Source organism: Pollicipes pollicipes, unplaced genomic scaffold, assembly GCF_011947565.3.
Source record: "Pollicipes pollicipes isolate AB1234 unplaced genomic scaffold, Ppol_2.1 Scaffold_7261;HRSCAF=8764_pilon_pilon_pilon, whole genome shotgun sequence".
Lineage (NCBI taxonomy): Eukaryota > Metazoa > Arthropoda > Thecostraca > Pollicipedomorpha > Pollicipedidae > Pollicipes > Pollicipes pollicipes.
This window is the reverse complement of record NW_023597054.1, coordinates 50,407,720-50,433,074: the sequence shown is the minus strand read 5'-3', so window position 1 is coordinate 50,433,074 and position 25,355 is coordinate 50,407,720. Positions and strand designations below refer to the sequence as shown.

The 25,355-nt window shown below is 47.8% G+C and overlaps 1 protein-coding gene across 1 annotated transcript in view; it reads right to left on the bottom strand.

The window, feature by feature from the left end:
- LOC119111585 (hairy/enhancer-of-split related with YRPW motif protein 1) overlaps window positions 1-25,355 on the bottom strand; it is a 71,635-nt gene that overhangs the window by 18,639 nt on the left and 27,641 nt on the right. Inside the window, exon 2 of the mRNA XM_037235395.1 lies at window positions 4,149-4,338. Coding sequence (XP_037091290.1) covers window positions 4,149-4,338 — 190 coding nt within the window. The remainder of the gene's footprint in view (window positions 1-4,148; window positions 4,339-25,355) is intronic.

The window sequence follows — 25,355 nt, the reverse complement described above, 5'->3', positions numbered from 1 at the left end:
GGAAAAATAGTTTAATAAAGGCCTCTCAAACCTGTGACAAAGATGTAATATAATAAAACCTTGTTCATGCCGAATCTGACCATAACTGTGAACATTTGCAATAGCTTAAATTTGGATGATCTGACCAGGTTGGAGCTACAAAAAACTATTGTAATACCGTTCAGAGGGATACATTAAGAAAATCAGGCTAGCAAACCTTCACAAGAGACCATTTCCTGCGAAAAAAAAGCGTTGTTGCCACTTCCGGTCACACTGCCAATGTCACAAAAGTGACATCGATGCAATGTTGCAGATAATACACCGTGTGGCCCAAAACTTCGAAGCTTCACAACATGTGTAAAGCACGTAATCCCAACTGCACAAAAACTTGATCATTCTTAGCTACAACACTTATGTTCTGACTGTTCATCGAATGTGAGTCATTCAAACTCAAGCCAGGCTAGACTTTAATCTCTGCGACCAGAGCTAAGCCTTTGAAACACACGTCATTTAAACTTTAGTGGCCCAATCATGCAGCTCTGGAACGCTGTTGTTCACGTTGATATGACTTATTTAGTTCTCGGTCAAATCGGAGGGCCGAGGCACCGACAGCCGGCCTCCTTAAACCCCACATGACATATCACAGGCCACGCGTGTGGATATCTACTGTCCGTTAATGCCTTTCTGATGCAAACATCCCTGCGCTCTTCCCAGCGATAGTTTTCCTATTCCACGCCGTTTTCCGCATTGTCGTAGCAGGCTGACATGACCTGACATGACAAGAGAGGGCTATCAAATGCTTCTTTGAACCTTGTGGCCTGATTTGACTTGTGAAAGGTCATTTTCACCATTGATCAGTCAGACTGAATTCATACAGTTTAACAAGAGTTTTCCAAAGCCAATTGATGTAGGACTCCAGTTTCGTTCGTGTTTAAGATATTAAATGAAGCCTTTTGCCTGACGCTCCTTTGAGGATGAAGGTGAGAAAACACTCGTAAGGCGAGGATTAACAGCATAAGTCGAGAAAGTCTGGTGTTTGGAAGACCTGGTGATGTATCTGCATTTAAAAATGGAGAGCAGCGCACGTCATCACGCACTCGTTTATGCAGCACCAGTCGACTGCGAGGTAATATTACGGCCCGGGGCCGTTGCGCAAGCGGAATTACAACCGAGGGCCAACGAGTGCAAGCCAACAGCAGCTCTCCCTACCCCCAATCTGGTGCTTTAGATCGGTGACGTAATTTGCATAATCACTGTATCCGATGCAGAATACGCCATTGTACCTACACCGCTTTCAAAGTTTCGGTTGGAATCAAGGGAATTCGCAGCATACGAACATAATCATGCTTAAACATTCAGATTCATTTGACCTAGAACGGCATTATCTGACTAAAAGAGTAACTGACCTGATTCGATGGCATTAACGGACCTCAGATTCCACAGCATGCACCAGCTGTGCGCTGGTAACTAGCTCTGGGACAAAATGGGAAGCTGATGCCAAACAGTATGCCATGTCTTACTGGGCGTGCTAGCGAGGATTACCACCTATGTGAGCGAGGGCTACATCAGAAGGCTTTTTGGAACACGTGCAGCCGCTGTCAGAAGGATAAGCAGGATGATCCTTTCCATCCTCCACAAAGAGAAGGTAAATCACAGCCCCTATGCACGGGATGACCTCAACCAAGATGACAACGATTTGAACTTTTATTCCTGCCCTCTGCTCCTGGAATATTCAACGGACATTGACCACAAGCGAGCGTCCATCATTCTCAGATTTAGGTGAAATTTCATCCTTTACGATGCGGCGTTCACGACTAGCTCTAAAATCATCCGTGCGAGCCAAGGAATGATATCTGGACTGTAATATAGAAACGAATTTCCACGTAACCGTGCACAGATACACCTAATGGTCAGGCATTCCATACAAAACAGCCAAAAATTATTTTACAAAGCAAAAAAAACTGCGTACGTTGCAAATCAGGACCCCTTAAAAATATGAATAAGAAATTATTCAATTTTGCCCTCCACATTCAGTGCCATGCAACTACAAATCCGGTAAATCGGTGAAACTGGAAAGATTTAGCGGGCGCAGACGAAAACACGGTGAAATTTACTTCAGATGCAGTTTGTTTCGATCACGCAGCGTTACGAAAAGCGATGACGGTAAATACGCACCAGTGTTCCGCTTAGAACGGATAAGAAAAAATCGGAAACACTCGATGGAAAAACCTGAAAGATGAATTCAGTCAAAAGATGTGCATTTGGTAAAAACGTGCTGCTGACTTCTGGTTTATCTGGTGGAATACGATGGTGACAGCTTACATGTATAATGAGCAGATAAAAGAGCAAAGAAGTTTGCCTAGCAGTCATTAATAACGTAGCCCATTCTCAGAACTCTCTCAGCAAATAGTTGATTGGAATCTCGTGTGGAAGCGGTCCATCAGTTGTCCTTTGATGCGTCCGCCTTTCATGTATTTTGCATGCTTAAACATAAAATAATAAAAACATTACTCTAAAGAACAGCCATTCTATATTAAGGACAGTCACCTGTTTCGGTGAAGTGGTAGCTATCAGTTACATACCCTTCTGCAGAAAGATAATCGCTTTATCGAAATACGGCATTCTGCGGGGATTCAATGCCACATTATTTTTCAGCTGAAACTATTACGATACGGAATCATGGACCAAGATAACTCTTGCTCCGACCTAATCCCTCGAAATGGTCAGGGTAGTAATATTATTCTACATAGTCACGTTACCATCGTTGATGCAATTTCATTTGCAGGTAGTAGATGGCGGCGTAATACGGTACTTCGGTAGCAATTGTAAGCAGCTGAGCGCAGGCACCGTGGCACTCGGAACAACCCTCAATCACCGAAACCGGTAGAGACGAAAAAGGGTCCCAGTTCAACCACGCGTCGCAGAGCCACCGGTGGCTGCAACTGTCACTAGCCACCAATCACGACCGTTACACTCCGCTGGGTAGACGGCGGACAGGGGCGACGTTAGACAGGCGGCGGATTGGAAGGGATCGGGCAGACAGCGGACTGGGACAAGTCGGACAGATGGCAGACACTGAGAGATCGGCACACGGCAGACAAAGACGGCGGACTGGGACAGATCGGACAGATGACAGACAGAGATCGGCCCACGGTAGAAAAGACGGCGGACTGGGACAGATCAGACAGATGGCAGTCACTGAGAGATCGGCACACGGCAGACAAAGACGGCGGACTGGGACAGATCAGACAGATGGCAGACACTGAGAGACCGGCACACGGCAGACGAAGACGGCGGACTGGGACAGATCGGACAGTGGCAGACACTGAGAGATCGGCACACGGCAGACAAAGACGGCGGACTGGGACAGATCGGACAGATGGCACACACTGAGAGATCGGCGCACGGCAGACAAAGACGGCGGACTGGGACAGATCAGACAGATGGCAGACACTGAAAGATCGGCGCACGGCAGACAAAGACGGCGGACTGGGACAGATCGGACAGGTGGCAGACACTGAGAGATCGGCCCACGGCAGACAAAGACGGCGGACTGGGACAGATCGGACAGATGGCAGACACTGAGAGATCGGCGCACGGCAGACAAAGACGGCGGACTGGGACAGATCGGACAGATGGCACACACTGAGAGATCGGCGCACGGCAGACAAAGACGGCGGACTGGGACAGATCGGACAGATGGCAGACACCGAGAGATCGGCCCACGGCACACAGAGACTGTGGACAGGGACAGATCAGACAGATGGCAGACACTGAGAGATCGCCACACGGCAGACAGAGAGAGATCAGGCAGACGGCAAAGACTGAGATATCAGGTAGACAGCAGGCAGGACGCGGCCAGCTGGCGGAGGGCGGCTGCCTGGCGCCGGCCAGCCGCGCTCGCTCGGTTGCCGTCTAAACAGAGCGTTGCTTTGTAAGAGCGGGGAGGGGGCAGGACCCGAAAGACTGTAGCCGATTTAGGCTGTTGGGCTGCAGCTGGTAAAAACTGCAGCTGGTAAAGGCTGCAGCTAGTAAAGGCTACAGCTGATTTATAATTCAGCGCAGCATCAAAGCGCGTGAACCGTTGGTAGCGCGACAAGGGCGGCACCATCGACGGGGGAGGGGACGAGCTCAGGCAACGCTCTGTTCAGCCCAATGGAACATTTTACCTGGCCGCGGGCATCTGTGCGCCTGCAGGTGGCGAATGTGTTTCGTTGCCAGCTCAATGATCTCCGTCTTCTCGATGCGTCCGCGGCCCTTGCGCTGGTGACAAGACGGCACGAGCCGCGAAAGATCCGCCAAGCAGTTGTTCATGCGGTCCCGGCGACGTTTCTCGATGATCCGGTGAGATGTGGGGTCCTGGCGGCGTCAGGAGCGGCGCGTCACACGTTGCCCAGCGCTCACAAATCCGCCCAAGCCATCGGCTGCACAATGTGTTGCTTTGAGTTCTAGCATTTGTATGCCTTGCCATGTCACAGGGGCTCTAGTCATCACAATTCAAAATACTTTTCAGTATGTCAGTGCAAGTGTGGTCGGGGCAGCAACGGCACCGGAATTCTGAGCAGAATATATATATATATATATATATATATATATATATATATATATATATATATATATTTGTGTCACATGCATCGGCTGAGTCCGGCTGTTGTACTCAGGAAATAAGCTGTTGAATTGGTCGGACGTGTGTTTTTACACCCCAGTTAGTGTTAATTGTGACGTGTATGTGCCCGTTGGAGGCTAACGAAGCTCGTCAAAGACTAGTTGACTATCAGTGATAATGTTGTGTACCGTATGGCATGTGAATGCTTTTTTTACACGAACATATTGTCGTTTAAAGCTAATTCATTTTCCAGCCTTTAGTTAATTTCGTTTTCATTCCCATTCTCGACGTGCCTGCTAGGTGCGCACAATTTTTTGGGATTAAGAGCGTGACCTTTTGCTGTGAAACATGTTATGGCAGCCGCTGAAATGAACAGCATAGCTATCATTATTAACTAGCGAGCTGCTATGCTATATACTAAACAAGATCGACAGTTTATCCCAAGAAAAAGTCTATGATGGTACAGTGCTTGCGAGATGTAAGGCATTCGTAAGTAACAAGCTGAAATAGAATGACCTTACAACAATTATAGGTATGATGTTCCTTAACTAAGCTGTCTTTTTGAACGAATTTTCTTGGTAGTTGTGTTGATATTTTAATATCCCAAGAAACGCTAGTCTGATAACTTAAAACTTCGACGAGGAGGAAATTGGGACGGGCACTGCCTTGCAGTCATAGGGGTGACTCCGTGAAAGCTGGAAACAGGCATGGCCAGAATAAAAGGTTTCTGAACATTCATGATGCCGTCAAGATAATCATCAAGTGTGACAGTGGAACCTCACCGAGATTTGAAGCCCTAAACCTCGCAAAGCTGCAAACAATATCTGTTTCTCGCGATATCTATTTTCTCGCAAAGCCGCATCAATGTCAGTGCCTTAATACGCAAGCAGCAGCTGATGGAGATGAAAATAAGTCAGGTTAAGAAGGTGGCTGATGACAACCAGACAGCAAACGTGTAAACATCCCGGATAGTTGAGGCCGTGTTGCATGCGAAACTCGCAGACGTCAGGGCCGATGCAGTGGGACCCGGCTCGAGACGACCCGAGTTGAATACCCTGCATTCGAAATTCATGTCTTTTTGGTATTTCTTCAATGCATATTTCTGAGAGTTTAGTAATGAAACGGCCGTATGGTGGAGTTGCTGTGATGTGGATAAGATATCAAGCTTCAAAAGTGAAGCTTATCACCCACTGTGATGACAGAATAATTGGGTTAGAATGTAACTTTGGCAACATCACAACTATGTTGCTGTTAGATGTGTATTTGCTATACAATTCGAACACAATTTGATAATGTTGTGTTTTCATTTGGCAAGATTAGGTAATATCTCATGAGTTCGATTCCCCTCATGTTCGCACCTTTGGCAATTTCAATGTGGACATTTCAGGTTCCTAAGTCATGGCTTTTGGGCCAAATAAGGTCAAACAAGGTCGAGTTCCAGGTTTGTCTTCAAAGTACCCCCAGATCCTAGATAACTGTTTCTAAGCAAAATTTCACATTCCCATTTAAGTTCAATGACCTTGTTTGACCTTTTGAGGGTCATGGTGACCTAAATCATACAAGACTGCTCTGAGTTTTGTGTTTGTATAAGCTACAAACACTACACTGGGCAGTATGTTCCTGAGAACAACATGTTGACCTGGGTCAATTCAGGTCAATGGCCTATTCTGACCTCTAAGAAGTCCATGGAAGACGTATAATGCGGTTCCTGTAACCAAAAATTCGAAATGAGCACCAGAAACTATCCCATACAGCAAGCCCTAGGGTAATAAGACCAGTTGATTTTGACCTTGGTATGACCATTATGCCTGACCATAGGGCAATGTTATTTATTCATTCAATTGTTGTGTTGCCTAAGAAAGCATCTCAGAGATGTATGGCCTCGTCTAACACTCCGTTGTTGCATCGGATTGAACGATTCCCTAAAAATCGACTTCGCTGAAACCACGGCCTGACTATAACATACCGTAGGTCATCGATGTTACAAGGTACATCTAAATTTTTGACATCAAACGATCCACTATTCAATTGTCGACAGCTGTGCAAACTATGGCGCGGCTATGCCGCGCCGTTCCGAAACCATTCTAGTAAAACCTTTAGGGGTTCAATTTGACCCCCACCCGAGCGCGTGTTAAGATGCTGCAGTACTTCCACACTGTACGTGTCAGAACGCATCGATGATTATGAAATAGTGTATAGAAATACGTGTTTGGGGTTCCTATTGCGTCTCTCGCTCTCTCTCTCTCTCTCTCTCTCTCTCTCTCTCTCCTCTCTCTCTCTCTCTCTCTCTCTCTCTCTCTCTCTCTCTCTCTCTCTCTCTCTCTCTCTCTCTCTCTCTCTCTTCCTGTTTTTTTCTCTCTCTCTTTCTCTTTCTTTCTCTCTCCCTTTCCCTCGATCTCTCTATTTCATCTCATTTATTTTTCGTAACATCCATCGTATACATACACACACACATATATATATATATATATATATATATATATATATATATATATATACATGTGTATATCATTAATTTTTTCGGACCATTCCGTGCTGACTTCTTTAAGGTCATCCACACATTCATGACGCTATCTAACGTACCGAAAAGACCGCCGCCTCATTGGGCGTGTAATGTCTGGGCATACATTTCGACACGCTGTACTGTTCCATACTGTCCGTTCAGTATCAGTAAAATTTTCCGGCGAGCTGGGGATAGCAGGCAGGCCGGCCATGGCCAGGAACTCCCCCTCCGAGCAAACGCGACCGTTAGGCCTAAAGGAGCCTGGGAAGTTGATGCATATCCACTAAAACCTGTGCCCGGCCGCCCCGCAACGGCAGAAGTGGTGGAGGAGCTGCTGAACTGATCAGCAGGATAGAGCGACACGCGAAAGATGACCGAGCGCGGTAAACAGCTATCCCTTCAGAACTTTAAAAGACAGCGGCCCAGTTTTTCGTTTCGGACCGCCGCTTCCAAGGGGGGCATCTATTACTGGCCGGGGGAAAATATTGATGGATGCGCGATGCCCGACCATCTGTGGGAGAAAACAGCATAGCTGTGTCACCCTTCACCCTTCCCCCTCTTAGATCCCCGCGGTGTCGGCGCCACGCGGGACTAGGTCAAGGCACGAACACGCAGGAACCGCCCGGGGCGGGACAGGAGGTGGCCGATCGGGCCTTGCAGCACCGCAGTCGACGCGACGCCCGAGTTCTGCCCCCAGGGCCCCAGGGCACGTCGGAGGCCGATCCCAGGAACTAGGACGATTGCCGGCCCGACAGCGCGGCGTGTGAACGGGACATCCCGGCCACACGATTTGATCCTGCGGGAGACGAGGGCGGGCCGACCCGGTTCCAAGAAATGAAGAGGAAATGAAACATGATGCAAATTTTCAAAAAAGAAGTCTCTGGGAAGGAAGTGCCCGGGAGAATTCTCCGAGGAGGGCCTCCGAGGGCAGGGGCCGACCTAGACACAGGCTCTCAGTGAAGCAGGGCTGTCACGGCTGGAAGACTCCGACGCCGGCTCGGCAGTCATCTGCCCAGCCACGACGTCTGGTGTCACGCACAATGTGAGTCCACAAGCTGTCGCCCCCCATCCTAACCGGGCCATGAACGACTGTGTGCTTTGAAATCGTCCCATGACTCCTCCCCACAGGCGGCCGTGAGCCATGATAACCCCTTCCATCGTGTGTGGCAGGGGAAAGAGGATCCTGTGATTCCGCGGTTATGGATGGGTGGGCAGGGGATGTGCCATATGACATATGACGTCATGCGCGCGTGTCGTTGCAGAAGTATCAAGATGGAACCATCTGTCTGGATATGTATCACGGGTGTGGTAACTACAAGCGTGAAGATTCTATAAAGACAGGCGACGACTGCGTTTTAATGTGTAAGCTTGGGCACTATGTCAGAGAAGGGGAGCACAGGGCTTGAACGGCGCCAGCAACATACGAGCGACAGCATACGGCGCTAGCAGCATACGAGCGACAACATACGGCACCAGCAACATACGAGCGACAGCATACGGCGCTAGCAACATACGAGCGACAGCATACGGTGCTAGCAGCATACGAGCGGCAGCATGCGGCGCTAGCAGCATACGAGCGACAGCATGCGGCGCTAGCAGCATACGAGCGACAGCATACGGTGCTAGCAGCATACGAGCGGCAGCATGCGGTGCTAGCAGCATACGAGCGACAGCATGCGGTGCTAGCAGCATACGAGCGACAGCATACGGCGCTAGCAGCATACGAGCGACAGCATACGGTGCTAGCAGCATACGAGCGGCAGCATGCGGCGCTAGCAGCATACGAGCGTCCGAGCTCCGCATGGCTGGTCTTGGCGACCAAGACCGGTCACGTGCGCGCCGGCGCTCCGGCCGAGGCAATCTTGAATTATCCTTCGAAAGCGACCATAAGGATTGATGTCAGTTCACTATGGCCCCCACTGTTCCTGACCGGCGCATAGCGACGCACAGCCCTGTCCGCATATTCATGAAGGCGTCCTTCGGGTAGAACCTCAGTCGATTTGTCAGTTTTTCGGTTCATGTGATTCTTGGCTTCTTAGATTTTCCGGTGATTAGAAACGGTGTAACTCTCAACTGAATCCCGTCCAGCGCACGTGCGCGGCTTTTGTTTAAGATCACGCGTCTTTTTCCTTTCTTTTATTTGCTGTTTGATCCAGCTCGCAAACCTCTTGCCAGCCTGGCACACTTTTCGTCGATTCGGACCCAGCTGCACTTCTTACGAGGGCCGAGTCACACAGGACTGGTATTGGCGGTCACGAAATGCTGATATGCGCGGGACACGCCCGAGCAGTGCGGCTCGGCTTTGGTCACGGTTCAGGAGGAGCCAGGCGACCGCAGTCTGCTTGCTCTTATGCAGGTTAATTTTTGACGGGCAGCGCGACACGGAGGCACGATATAGTTCTTTTGCACTAAGAGATGGCAGAGTCGTTCGTTCGTCCCTCACTAGACATCAGGCGTGACAGCATGAAGAGGCGAAGTTCATGGCATGACCAGAGACCAGTTCGGACCGTACTGGGATATGCACGTCGGTCACTGGATCTATCCTTCCTGTCTGTTGTGTGCAGCGGGAGATCCTCGGGAGATCCTGGGTGGAGATCAGGACAGTGGAAATCAGGACAATGCCCGTTCTCTTTCCGGCGTGTTGTACACCAGACCTCACGTGACCCTGGTGGCGGAACGTTCGGCAAGGATAGAGATCCCGCCATCGTCGCTTACAGAGAGGGTGGCAAAGAACAAAGTCGTCGGACAGGCCTGCCAGGCCGAACCTCCAGAGCACGCCGGCCGTTGGAGACCGTAAGGCGTAAACGCAGGTCATGCCGGGTGCTCACCGTCTGCCGATGGGATCCACCGTCCCACCAGGTGCGCTGTCTGCCCTCCGGCCTCCGAGGGACGCGCGGTTGGGCGGTGCCATGCAAAGCTCACTCCGGCAGACGGGACGCGAGGGCGCAGAAACGCCTGAGTCGAGTCGGAAACTATTCTGGGAAAACCTTTGGGGGGTCAGTCTCACCCCCACCCGAGCGCGTCGTAACTCAAGGTGGATTCGTGCAGACACAACTACTAAATGCCAATGCGCTGGAAGGGGGGGGGGGGGAGAAGGACCCAGCATGTGAGAGATAATGGGCGCCAGTGGATGTGTATGTTTGAGACAAATGTGACGGGGCACCGAATGCATGCAACCTGTGTGGATTGGCTCAGGACGAGGAAAGTTGATAGGGTTGATATCCAAGGTTGATATTCAGCGACCCTTGCCAGTGTCATTCTCCAACAGTGTACGATCCTCGCCAATTTGGGCGTGCGTCGATAGGATGGGAAAGACTTTTAATTTTGGTAAATACAGCCGCATCCGTATTATGTCCCATTTAAAGTTCATTACCAGCTGAACAGTGTGGTTCTGTGGTTAAGGGCGTAACGCAATCTACGGGGAGACAGCCGTTCATAATGGCTGACCGGACCCAACCCGTCAGTAACCCGGGCACCCGCTGGATCCTAGCTCTGTGGCTCACGTGTGTTAGTTAATGTCGGGTGTACCCGACTCATCAAGTGCCGAGTCGTGCACTTAACAACATCCATCTCACATGCTGACCAACGCGCTTTCCATTACAAATGTTCATCTAGCGATGAGGCGTGATGGCGGCAGCCGGCGATGAACACCGGCGTCAGTCATAACACCAATCAGAAAAAACCCACGTATGCTCATGGCCATCACAAATATGATCATCGAATTATTCGTGTCTGACGTACTTTAGCACGATTTGTGGCATCAGCGGCCATCAGCTGTCTTTTGAACATCTTGATGCGTCGAGTGCAAGCTTCGAACACTAAAGTTATGACGGAAGTAAGCCTGGTAATAGAAACGTTTGAAAAAGCACCATAGCTGAAAATGTGAATGCAAGTAAACAAGATAAAACGCAGGGACAAATATACAGCAACACCACAAGAAAGGGCCAAAATACGCACAGATAACGATACTGGAGTTTCGCGAACATGCGCCAGCACGCCAGCCATCTCTCGGCAGATTTAAACACTACAAATGAATGAGCCCGTCCGTTCAGGTGGAAATTCTGGTACGGCCATCTGGCAGTGACTCTTACGTCATACAATCATTCCATAACGTAATCAAATGATGACTTATTGTAGAGCCTATTTACTTCATAGTGAAGTTGTGATCTCTTGAGCAGTCTTTCACACTTAAAAGATACATATTCATATTCCATATACATATTCCAAGTGACTACTTCGCCATATATCATGCTTGCCTCAACATCTTCAACTGTGGAACATTCCCTTCGAGATCGCAAGATCTCAAGGTCAGATTGTAAAAAAATATGGCTTACAAAAACTTCCATGCATTATGGTAAGTTGAACGATATGTAGGCCTTATCGACTAAAAGGATTTGGCTATAATGTATGAACCCCACATATAAACCTGCAGCGTAACCCTTCGAAAATGTCTGAAGCTCTCACTTGGTGACGGCTTTTCGGAGAGGTTCAGGATTCGCACAGGCGTCGTTACAGTCTGACGACATTTTTACAGGAAGTGTTTCACATTTATCTATGGTTTTGAACTGAAATAACCATCTTGAAGACCTATCGGCGCTGTTCACGACACTGCCGCTTTAAAGACATAAACCACTCTAGTTTCTGAGCTACACGACCGCAAAAATGGGGGCAGGTATATACCTGCGGAAGAATTTCAAAGTCACCTAGGCATTCATGACGTCATGATAACGTTATTCAAATCCTGCCATTCCATAAACCAGACGGCGATCAAGGCCAAAATATAATTGTCAAAGCCGTCCTATCTGGTGTTCGAGAGTGCGATTTCCAAATATAGCGACCGTCAATTGGCTCTCAATCAATATTGTGGAAGGTGCGATGGCCTAACCAAACCATGACGCATACAAGAGCATCTTTACTAAACAGAGAATTGTGATGTCTAGAGCAGCCTTTTCCACTTAAAAAGTATACCAATCATTGTAAGTGAGGTTGTTTCATCATGTCTGATGCTTGATTCATTATCTTCAAATGTGAACAATTCCCTTTAATTTCCACTCTCCTATTTTGTGATGACATGAGGATGTAATACCTTACATGTGTTTCCGTAGAATGCCTTAAGAACTCAGCTGTGAAGGTTATATGCGATTTATCTGTTGAATAATGCGAATCAAGGAATAAAAAATAACAGTGTGCCATTTTGATTCCCATGAGTATAGTTTGTTCCACACTGTTTCTGTCATACTCCCCCCCCTACCCAAAAAACAACACATTAGGTCACAAATGATCCGATCTTGCTACCAACGGATTCCTATCAAGTTCAGCGGGGCGGAAACATGTATTTGCCATTACCTTGCTAGACGTGCTGTGGAGCTTTCCAAATCTAGCTCACAGCAGGGTTTGATTTCTATAAAGGGATAAAAAGGATATCACATTTTTTCTACTTTCAAGCCATGCAAAATCACACAGCTCAACCTTCAAAGGCATAGCGCCAAAATGCCAGAGACAAAACTGGCCGATCATCTGAGGGACCTTGCCTCTGAGCTCAACAGCACGAGCCTTTTATGACTAGACAGACTGCGTGCCAGATATAGAACACGAAGTGCAAATATGCAGTGGTATAGATGTTGAATGGATTGTTTTACATTAAAAGATATCGAAGCAAACATCAGATATGATGAAATAAGCTCACTTATAACTATTGGTATACTTTCACGTGGACAGACCGTTCTGGACAACACGATTGTCTGTTTAGTAGAACTAGCCTTTTGCTCTATAATTCGTCACTGTTCAATTACGTCATCGCATCTCGCGTAACATTGATTGAAAGTCAATTGACGCTCGTTATAGCTAGAAATTGTGTTCACGAACGCCAGGTATGAATGACTTGTCATTCTTTTTTTACTTGATCACCGCATGGTCAATGAAATCGCAGGAGCCTTATGACATGGCGTCATGGATTCCAGGGTGACTTGAAACAGTCTCCCCGAAAAAGTCGTCACATCTTCGCTGGCATGCAGCTCAGAAACTAGAGGGGCTTAGGCCTTAGGGAGGACAGGCCTGTGAACTGTACCGATGACCTTCAAGATCGCTATTTGTTATCCGAACCCCCATATAAATATGGAGCATTCTCCTTAAAGTGCTGCAACCATTATCTTGCTCACCATGGTGTTGGCTTAATCGAAAATTGCGCAGCTGCAGGCAGGTTATGAGGCAACCTTAAGAACGAGCTATCGAAAAATCTGGAGTATGTCAGTGCCGGGCCTAGGCCAATCTGTCATGAAATGCTCCATATGTCTCGACGAATTCGTGACCATAGATACCATTGGAAACGCCAGATATTGAAAGCACATATATTTCAGTGTTTGGCTAAAATCTTACGTTGGCTGGTACTCCGGTAGACTGAAGGACCCGTCATTTTCAGCACAAAAATAAAAAAATACTCGGAAGTCAAAGCGTTAAACATTTTTAACTTCAGCCCCGTACTTATAATTTGATTGTGCACCCTCGGATCCGATGCCGAATTCGTGAGCACGTTTTCACTCGGCGTGTGGCATGAAATAGCTTCACTTTGCACGGCCTGGCGTATTGCAACAACGATGACCCTCCCACGTTTGCTTTTCACTCGCTGCTCGGAGCCGGAGTAAAGCCAACAGTAATCGACAGCCTCGGCCCTTCTCAGAAGAAACGTTACGTTAACATTCGTGACAAGGCATCTGGACACGTGAGATAAACTGTTTTACCCACTTTCCGAACACTGGCCACTTTGGAGTCATTCAGCACGCAAAATGTCAGCAGGGAAAGGAAGCCATAATACGTTTAAACCATGGAACTTTCGAGCCTTAGAGAATAAGCATTACAGACGCAAGCATTACGCCAAGCGGATCGAGTCAAGATCAGCGCACAGCAAGATCGGTCGGCCCATTATGATGTTTATGGTGTTTATGTTTGCTGTTCCGAGTAGCATAACAATGTTGCTTCCTTTGGTGACTGGATCCATTATGTCATGGGTTTGTCATGGTTCTCGAAAGTGCTCAAGGTTTGTTGACCAATCTATCAAAAACGGACAGCACAAATAATTGTTGTTCCTCGGGGTGTCATTCGACGAACCAGCTACTTTGGAGTATTACAAAGTTACACCAAAAGATGTCTAAAATTTTGCCTTCTGCTAGATGGCAGTAGATGAATCTTGGCGCATGTTAGCGCAACCTTATCAGTTATCGAAATGATGTGCCGCAATTTTTGAGCGCCTGTTGACCAAGAAGAACTTTTAAGGAATTCAGACGTGGTTTCTCTGTTTGGAAAGACAACCTTGCCTTATATCAGAGCTTCAATCTAACCCATAACAGGACTAAAACGTCTAAGGTCGAGATGTATACCAGATTTAGCGCATCATTTGCCTTGTTCAGTAATGACACAGCACTGATATTTGCAATGCTCACCATAAACGATGCCTATCTCTGCATTAACGATGCCAATGTGGAGGTGAGTATACAACGACCGTATGTGAAACGACAAGGGAACGTTGCCGATTCTTTCAGTTTTAAATGGCCAACGCACTTACTGCTGACAAGCTCTAGCATGATATTCTTCGAAGCAAAAATCACATCGAATTGCTATATTATCGTCTCGATTTCACCAGCTCTGTCTCCAGCAATGTTATTAAAACACAAACGCGTGGTAGTTTTTATAAATGCCACAACGGAAATTAACTTAGGCACGATTACATGAGGGGAAGATCGCATAGTGTGCATACTTTTGATCAATCAAAAACAACGGTTTTCCGTGGTACATTCAGGTAAAGCGTTATGAACTCCACCCTGATTAGCTCTTTTCCATGATACGGACTGATAGCGGGGGATGCGACCCCTCCCCCTGCCTTTTCCAAACTAAAACAGATAGACGCTCGCAGAAAACACAAGTGCATACCAGCGGAACACCAGGTCCTGACGGGAGTCCGCGATTGGTTCGTATGCTTGCGCTTTGCATTTGATTATGCTTTGCATTGGACTGCATGCTTGTGGTCAGTAATGAAACCCATTCTGCCAGGTCAAAGGTCAAATATAAGCTATCAGCTTGTGCGACTCGTTGTAGGACAATGTTCACAGCGTCTGTCACGACAGGGATTTCACACCGTACATGAACATGGGTGAGCTTTTGGTGAACACCTAGGAACTGTTTCACACTTTAAGTCAGCAGTTGGTAGAGAAAAACAGTGTGGATCTGCGCCGCGATGCTGAGCGGTATTGTTGTGATCCGGAGTGCCTGTTGCGTCAGCGTGTCAGTCGGAACTTTCTAGCTTGGGAAGCAAAGGGCGCTTTAAACATTTCTTGAAACGCGTTTGAACAGAGTTTTAATGTTGACAAGACGGTTTGGTCAGTTTGAACAGACGGGTTTTGCGTCACTTTCTGACGTGTTTCCTTCAGTGGTCTTTGCTGCAATGACATTGCCAATTTCATTGTCTGCTTACATCCATTATTACCTGGATCCTAGGCAACAGGACGCGTTATCCAGAAACAGCGCATACCTGCTGCAAACAGTGCTAGTGGGTTTAAGCACACTCGGGTGGCGGCAGGGGTCAATTTATTCTCCTCGGGATTTTTCTAGAATAACTCCAAGACGGTATGGCAAAACCACGCCAGATTCTGTACAGCTACAAAAGCTGAATGGCCGATTTTTGACAGAAAATATAACGTATGCAATTTGAAGTTGCTGACCTGTAGCACGTCAATGCTAGGCTATCTACAACAGCATACGCAATTTTTAGACGCTTCAAGCTGGTGCGACAGCGGAGTGGGAGACGAAGTCTAACAACTTAAAGGTAGTTTCTTACACAATTGGACAATCGAAAGTAGTATTACAGCTAATTCACTTCACCTAGGATCAGGTATGAAAGTGAAAGCAAAATCACAGCAAAATACTTTTTGCTGAAAACCTTGCTTGGGGGTGGGGGGCTGTAAACGTTCATTCAGTTTTCTTGATCACTGGGTCGTCAACACATTCCTTATTTTGACTTCGCGAAGGTCATGGGAGGCCACTGATATAGGGTGACCTCTAACAGCCCATTGCTTAAAGCACTTACGGCGTAGGATAGTTCTTGATGCTGATATTTGTATCAGTTTAACCTTATTAAGTTCAGATAAGGTTACTGACCCGATATAACCCCGTCTGACATTTCAATATGAAAATATACCTAGGTAAGAACTGGTTGCGTTTAGATGCAGTGCAAGGGCACTTCGGACACTGATCTTAGTTCGACCTAGTGCGACCTTATTTGGTCCGAATGGTACGACCTAGAGACTTGACAAGAGTTTACATGCTTGCCACCAACCCCGTGAATTTATGTCTCTATCTCATACTTTTGATATTTAACCGGGGCAAACTGACCAGTCGTTCCCAAGTGAGCGTGTCGCACTGAACTGACCACTCAGGTGCGTGTTACCTTTAATGGGCCATACTAAAACTTTCCGGGGTTTCCTCCGACAATGGCAGGCGAAACGTTCAAGTCTTTTGGTTGGTAGCGCAGTCGTGACAACATTGGTTACATGGAAATTCGCCGCCTTGGGTGATTCGTAACGGTTTGTTACTTGAGTGCGAGTTGCTAGCGCTATCTGGTGTAGTGAAGGCCTCTTGTGTTTGCGTTTCTAGGTACAAGATTTGTCTGCGTGGAGGAGCTTCAATTGTGTTTACTGTTATCAATAAAAAATCGTCATGAAGTGCTGCGTACGTTGAACATGTTCTGAGCCTGGTGGTCACAAGATCCCTGCTGACAGCAGTCCCCTGTTGTCAGCCGTCTTCCTTAAGGTTTCAATCGAAAGGCTAACGCCTATGGATTCGGCCCTAACGTCTTGTCCACGTAAAAAGGATCGTTATCTCCCTGACCTACGTACTGAACATTTGCAACATCGTTTTGAACAATTTATTAACAGAGACCAAATCATATCGGGTCTCTCTTATCTAAGAAGTTCATTTGCGAGTTCTGGAAAGTTTAACCTGGATGCAATTTGCGCTTAATTTATTGTTCTTCGTTGGAGCTCGCAGTTTTTATGCTCTATCCATGGTTTGTCGAATAAAGTGATGCAATGTTGTGTTCATCCACGAATGGAAGTTAGATAGAGTTAATTGGATGAAAGAGGTGAAAAATGCACGTTGCAGAATGATAAATGATCAATTATAGTCGTGTCTTCTATAGCTAGACTAAATGCGCTGGCAATTTGTATCATTTTAAGGAGTCGTCATTCGCCACCTTTTCGGAGAAATATGTCCTTGCGCCTTGTGGAAGGCGGGCAATTTTACACCGGTAGCACATTCAATATATATATATATATATATATATATATATATATATATATATAAACGTTCTGCGGCGAGAGTGGTTAGAACTCAATTGCTCTCCTGTTGACCGAACTCAGCTATTCTAAGAAGCGGATGATATCCAGGATGCTAGGTAATAAGAACATGGAACATGATGATGAACTTTGCAACACCAATACAGCAGGGACTAGGAAATGGAGCACTTAAGGAAGGATGCAAAACAATTTCAAAGACCCCAGGCGAAGTAGCCAATACAACGCACACTTCGCCCCACCGAAAGCTAAGCTTTCGGACGGCGTGCTCATGTCGACTGCACTGCCAACGAATCGTGACCACGGAGCAGGACGCTGCCTTGAATAGCGCTAACACGGTGAGCGCGGACAGGTTTGCCATGGAAAAAACTGGCAGACGGCGGGCTCAAATTGGCTGCAATTCCAACGAATCGTGACCAGGGGACAGGACGTTTCCTTGGATAATGCTAACGCGGTGAGCGCAGACAGCTCTGCCACGAAAAAACCTGGCGGACCAAAGTGCCGCTGTGTTGGCGGTGACGGCTTAATGCAGTTTCATCGGGCGCGTAATAACTACACGTGTACCATGAACTGCAATTCATCACCTTATTGCAAATGGCAGATTAAAAGTGTAAGATGCTGCTTACATTTCGTATGAAATCCAGTGTCATTATATATATATATATATATATATATATATATATATATATATATATATATATATATATATATATATATATATATATATATATATATATATATATATATATATACGTGTGCGTATTCATTTTGCCTCTTGCGTCCCTCCAACATTTTCTCCCTTGGATTGCAGCTTAATGACAGATTGCAATCAGGGAAACGTTGTCAAACGACCGGTCTCAAGATGCCGGGCCGTCGACATACAATCAACCTGTCAGACACTGAAACTCCTGCCGCACCTCCCGGCAAGCCGGGTCCTCCAGTGTCCAGTTCATATAATCGCGTGGTGCGCGCCTGAAGGCGGCCCGTGACACGATCATCAGTGGATGTACAAGTCCAAAACGCCCCATCGTCGGAATAACGCTCGCACCTGCTCTCGACCTACAGCCATGCGAACGAGAGAGGTCACCGGAAGCCAAGGGGGAGGACAAAGCGAAGAGATACCGTGCATAGGCTTTGCCTTAAGTCGGGTTTTCCAAGGCTTTCAACAGGACGGTGACGTCACTGGTGCCGAAACTTCATGGCGTCACGGCCGCTAGCCGGGGGCGTAACGCTGCGCGGCAGCAGAAACATCGGAATCCTCGTACAGATATGAACAAACTGTTCGCGGGATGTGCGTATGACCACAAGCCGACTGCATATAATTAAATGACAATTATTTACAAGCCCATGCCGTTAACCTTTCCTTGAAATGCAATGGCGTGAGAAGTGAAAAGACGCACACACGGTAATAATACGAGATAAGGCAGCTGGAACATCGGACTCGCCTCGCAACCATAACAAACAACCTGTGGGGGGGGGGGGGGGGGGAAACCATGTACACAGGGAGTCGAAGGCGTCACATTTAACGGGAAGTTTCACGGTGTACTACTCACAAGTTAAAATGACTAGCGGCTCACATCCAATCAGCATGTAAAGCGGATACATGCGCGCGCAGATTGCCAGAGATGCACCCTGAGCACCAGGCTATCTTCAACGCGCTCCAGCAAGCAGCAACACGCAGGTGATAACTGGTAGGGGCGTATTTCCGGAAAACCGACCGGGTAGAATTAAATGACAAGTATGAGCATGCGTTTTGGATCACATTCAGCCCAGGACGTTAAAATTCAATCAGCATGGGAAGTGAATACGCTTACGCAGAGGCGCGTGGGTACCGGCGGTGGGATGAGCTCACAACTTTCTTAAAATGGGGCCTTGACCCCATAATAACTGGGGAGAGGTAACCACAGTTTCTATCGTCCGCCTCCCCCCCCCCCCCCTCCCCGGAGAGCTTCCGTCGCTCCTGAGCCTAAGCAGGAGCCGGCAACCTTTTCAAATTTACAAATATTGAAGTAAGCACCTGGTAAAACAAACTCACCAATGACTGTTGTTATACTTCCAAGCAGAGAAAACTGCTCTAGACAGCACAATTTCTCTGTTTAGTCTATGTGCTGCTACATACGTCATTTTTTGATCGTACATTGCTCCGTACCTTGCTCAACATTCACTCAGAGCCAGTTGACGGCAGTTATATCTGAAAATCGTAATTAGAAACCCCAAATATTAGTGATTCGACCATTACATTTTCCTTGGCCTTCATCATCGCATGGCTTGCAAAATGACTTAAATGACGCTTTTATGGCGTCATGAATGCTAATGTGGCTTTCAAATATCCTCCCAAATTACTCTCCCGCATGTCAGCGGCCTTTAAGCTCAGGAACCAGAAGACTTCAGGGTTTTAGATGGGCATGGTCGTGAGCCGCATCAATGAATCTTCAATATGGCTATTTCATTGGAAAAAACAAAACATAGGACGCTCCCTTTAGGGTCCTTGTTTTTGGCCATTATGAGCAAGGAGTTTTATGTTTGTGTGTGTGAGTGGAGGGGGAGGGGGAGGGCTGTGGGTTTGATGCATGCGCTACGCTGCTGCCGCTGGTCGCCGGTGTTCTGCACCGACGGCTGCCGCAATCACGCATCCCCACAAAAGCAAATTTATACTCAGGATCCCACTGGTTAGCATACGAGCCAGATGATCTTCAGCGCACCATTCGGTACTTATATGGTCCTGTCCTGGTGTCCTGGTCTCTTCCGAGACATTGTACACTCACGGATAGATCCAGCTACCGCCGTGCATACCCAGCATCCCCCGTAGTCCGAACTTATCCCTGGCTATACCATGACCTACACCTCTTCATACGCTCACACCCCAGGTCAGGTGAGAGACAAACGAACGAGTGGTGTGGTGTGGCCTCCGGATGGTCCCGGAGCTATTTGCACGATCGGATGCAGGTGGACGACTCCGAGCCGTTACCGCTGTCACACGGCGTGATTTAGGGATTCCTGGTCGGGCCAGACCTGTTCCTCATCTTAAGCAACGACTTTTCCAGCTTCCTCCTCCATGATCGCCTACTTTCCTACGCCGATGACACTCAGCTCCTCGATAGTTACGCACCCGATGTCATCGGCCTGTCCCACCTCAAATCCCGCGTCAGGGAGTCCATACAGTGCTTCCATATTTGGTTTAATCAAACAATCTAAAAATGAACCCGAAAAGACCGAATTCAATCCTCACCATTACACAATCTAGCATTCAAAAGACCGACAACTTTTACATCAACATTCCTGACCCAAATATCCACCGCTCAACAAGTACTAGTACTGGCACTCTTCGACCAGCACCTGACCTGGAAGACCCACGTCGCAGCGGTCATTCGACGTTGCAACGCCATACTCGTGTCGCTGTTCAAGGCACCTGGCATTACCTCAACCCCCATGTTTTGACGATTCTCGTTCGTGCGTACGTTTTCCCATACGTACAGTATTGTTTGGCCGTGTGGGGAGGCACTGCCGATTGCGCCGGGCCTAACAGATAGTCCACTCTGCCGCTACGATGGTGACCGCCATCCGCCGCTGCGACCACCTTACGCCTGAGTTAGAAGCGCTGGGATGGTGCAGCGTGGCGGTCATCGTACGCCGACGTGACCGTGCCGATGTGTACCGTACATTGCAGGTCAGCGGGGCGCCCGCCGCCCGGTGTTCGTTTTTCCGCACGCGCGCGGAGGCCTCCCAGCGTTTTACCCGATCCGCCGCGGCCCGTGGTAACGGTGCACTGCACCTGGAGCACGTCACATCAACTGCAACTCAGCGGCGGTTTCCGCACCCGGTGGCTACCGCATGGGACTGCTTGCCCCCACGGCCGCCCTCGCTCCATCGCCTTCTGGTCTGTTTTAAGGCTCTGATTTTGTGACTGAGTAGTGTGACTGTGTGTGTGCGTGTGTGCTAGTGCCGACCTTAGAAATGTGTTTCTCGCATACTTTTATGTTCAACCTTCTTGTATAAAACCGACTGGGTGCAGCAAAGCCACCACGTGGAGGTCCCCTTAATAGACGAACTAAATATCATGGCAACGGGCCATATCGCAGGCGGACGAGGCCCGTACGCCGCGCCCGGCCGCGACGCAAAACTGGTGAGGGCCGCGACGTAACACTGTTGAGGGCCATGATGAAACGCCTGGATCCTATGGCCGCCTCCAACGGCTAAGCCAAAATAGCCTCGGCGTAAGTTAATGAACGAGCCAACGCGCCGAAGCGCGCGTCGCCGGCCTCGGTCACCATGTCTGCCCACGCCGGGCGCGAGTGCCGTGTCGCCGCCGGATTAAATCACCTGCAGCTTCGCGTCAACGCCTAACGCTTTAAACGCAGCTCATCACCTCTACTTAAAGGCATTCGCGCATAGTCACGTACCAGCATACTGGCCGGACTTCCGCCCTACGTCCTCATAAGTTTACAGCCGCTGGCCCGCCACATCCTTTATTATGGGATCACACCTCTCACCTCTGCACGCAGCGCCAGGCCGGGAGTATCGCATGACACGTGCTCCCCCCTTCCCCGACTTCACAAGGGGGAAAAGGTTGTGGTCTACGCCCGCCCGGTGGGAAGGGGTCAATGGACATCCTCGGAGCGTACAGCTGCCCATGGTCCGGTTAAGATGGTGGACGACAACCTGTAGACTGACATCGGGCGTGATGCGAGACTCCGTGCCTGGACTGATGACTGCGAAGCCCGGCATCGGAGTACTCCAGCAGCCACTGTCCTGCTCTAATATGGCAGTCTCACTCCGTCCCCCGGCGTTGGAGCTCTCTCTCCTTAGGCTTCCCCCCGCAAATGCTTTACTTTTCGTGACTTCTTCTAACTGGGTCGGCCCGCGCTCATTTTCTGCCTGATCCGATAGTTTTTCCGGATGAATGAGCGACACTCAGATATGCTGCAATAAAAATTAGAGCTCTTTTTCATAACATAGCTAACATTCCTACTGACCTTGTCAGCAATGCCATTTAATCCAAGGTGAAACTGCATTTTAGGGTTGAAAAACATGGCATGAGCATGTTTTGTTGGTGAACTACAGAGTTTTGAAATACACGTTTCTGCCTGCGGAAAATGAGAAAGGTTAGCTCCATTATAGTTTCTTTCATCTTATCAACCAGCCACACTGACTCGATTTCCAGGTGTGTGCCAGAGCAAACATTGTTGCATCCTCACAATTGTTATTTTACCCACTTTCATACCTCAATGGAGTTTTGATAAAATTTGGAGTAGCTTATGCGATCACCCAAGCCTTTGACAAATGGCTAGTATGTATATGAGACGTCAAAACACCAGCTGTCGTGACAGGTGTCGGATAAAGGGCAACAAGTATATAACTCTCACACTAAGTTTTGTGAATATGGGATACTTCTACATTTGTGCCTGAGACACTTTCGGCGCATGTGGGACGTTACACGCCTTGACTACGACGTTGCACCATCTATCAAGTGTTCATGGCAGTTCTCTTAGCGCGTTGACACGAAGCAACGGATACAATATTACAGATCACTGTAAACATGCATTGCCAACTTTACTTTGGGCCACGGGTGGCTTGCTTGCCGTCCAATGCCCCGCCAGAAAGCTCCTGCGATCCTTGACGGCTGGTGGTGGGTGCACAAAGTGCAAATTATCGAAATATGTGCGTGTACTGACAATAATGGACTTTTATAACCTCAGAAGTTACTGGCTGAGAGACGTCACTAAGCACACATTGGTTATATTATTAAAATTCGACAGGTAGTGATTGATGATTGGCGATATTAATTTAAATCGTAATTTAACCATCCGCGTTTTGCTTAGCCCTCAGCACAGCGCGGAGTATTGGGTCTTAGGGCATGAGAGGCTGATTGGCGGATGTGCGCGATGTTCGTGCAGTGTTTGTGGGACCTGGTGTTCGCCGTAAGTAATTTACCAACCTTTTGATCAAATTGAGTCATGGTAAATGTTTGGCTTGGCCGCTTCTATTATGTGCACCCTTAAGCATAATACCGTACGTCGGATTTTTGGATGTGTATGCAAGAATAATTGATTTTTTTGTGATGACAGGTGAGCAACTTTGAATCATTGTCCTCTCGCGCGTGCCATAGTTTTAAAATACATTTATTCTTGACCTAGGCAACTCGTGACCATGAGCACAGTTTGAATCGTCCAGTTTTGGCATACACACAATGTTTGTCTAAAACCGTTGCTTACCCGGTACCCCCGGGAAAATTAATTAGTCAGCGTGAGTATTTTAAACTCATAATTAGGACATCCCGATGTCTAACTCTGTAGAACAGATGACCGTATGATGCCAAAAACCATGCAATGGGTATTAGTATTCGAACAGCGGCCTGAGTGCTCTATGGCACATCTGAGCAGCTAAACACTTAACCATGCATAATTGCTTCTTAACAAGGAACCTAACTTTAAAATTGCTGGTTTAATTACGTCGTCAAATGTTCAGTGGATCTTCAAGGGGCTGACTTTAAGACTACTAAGTATTTTCACATTCTCATTGGCAAGGATGTCTGGACACTTGTCTGGATCTGTAAACTTTGACTTGGACGATGAGTGACATCTTGTTTGTCGTTTACCATGGTTGTCGTAACACGCTTAGTCATTGAGATAACAATAACGATCTATATTTGGATGACATGTTTTGGCCCCCATGACCTGACTTGCGTAGCCAAGGGATACATTCACCATTGCTCAGTCCTATCTACCTCATGCAGTTTCACAAGAGCTTTTAGATCTTGTTCTTCCCGTTGCTTTAGCTTGCCCAGTTTTCCAGACATGTCGTGCCTTGCACAACACTGACTGCGGGCCAATTGACGGCCGTACATGTGGAAACAGCACTCACGAACGCCAGACATCAACGCCCCGACAATTACATTTTTATTTACCTTGAACACCGCATGGCTTATGGAATGTCAATATCTGAATGACGTTATTATGACGTCATGAATACCAAGGTGGCTTTGAAATACTCTCCCTGATATATCTCCCCATTTTTGCGGGCGTGTAGCTCAGAAACTAAAGGGGCTTGGGTCTTCAATATGGGGCAAGGTTGTGAATGGCACCGAAGGGTCTTCAAGATGGCCATTTAAGTTAAAAACCCCACATAAATGAGGAGCATCCCCTTCAAACATTAAGACATTTACACATGGCCGAGGGTGAGCAATATCTTTACGGCAAAAGATTGAAGATGAAATTCACTACAAGACCGATACCCGATTACATAGATTTCACTCAAATGCCGCGGAGCTCCGCTACTAGAAAAGCCAGGACCTGCTGAAACCAAGCATCGCAGCAGGCGCGGGCGCCTCGGACAGCGGGCGCGGCTGTAGAGAGAACATTCCGTCTCACATATCTTGCTGATGTTTTTGGGGCCAGCGTTCGTAAGCCAGGTGTTTGCTGACTCCTGAGAACTGTTTATTATGTCAATGGAAGTCCATTCCGTACCTCGGAGTAACCCCATCCCTTACCTATGACGTCCACACCCAAGCCCATTCCTACTCGGCAGGGAGGCGAGGTAAGTGCGTTTGTTTACAAGTAAGTCGTCGGTGCTAGCATAGCGACGCATAGCAACGGTTCATGCGCCACTGACGGTCTTGTGTGTCCGGCAAACATCCAGGTCTCGGGCCTCATGTGAAAAGCGTGGTCAGTAATGGTGAATGCTGTATTTTTCTTTTCGTTGCATGCTACATGACATCTATTGCAAAACTCCTGTCCTACCGAGTTTGGTCTAGTTCTGCTGTTTGACATTATTCAATGATATTTTAACTTCTACAGCCCGCAATAGTTTCCATTATTCTGCTTCGACGTCTTATCTACCCTACTGCCTCGTTATAGAACTTTGCCAACGGCTGTAGCAAGAACATTCCAACTCACACAGCTTATTGACATTTGTATGATCAGCGCAGTCG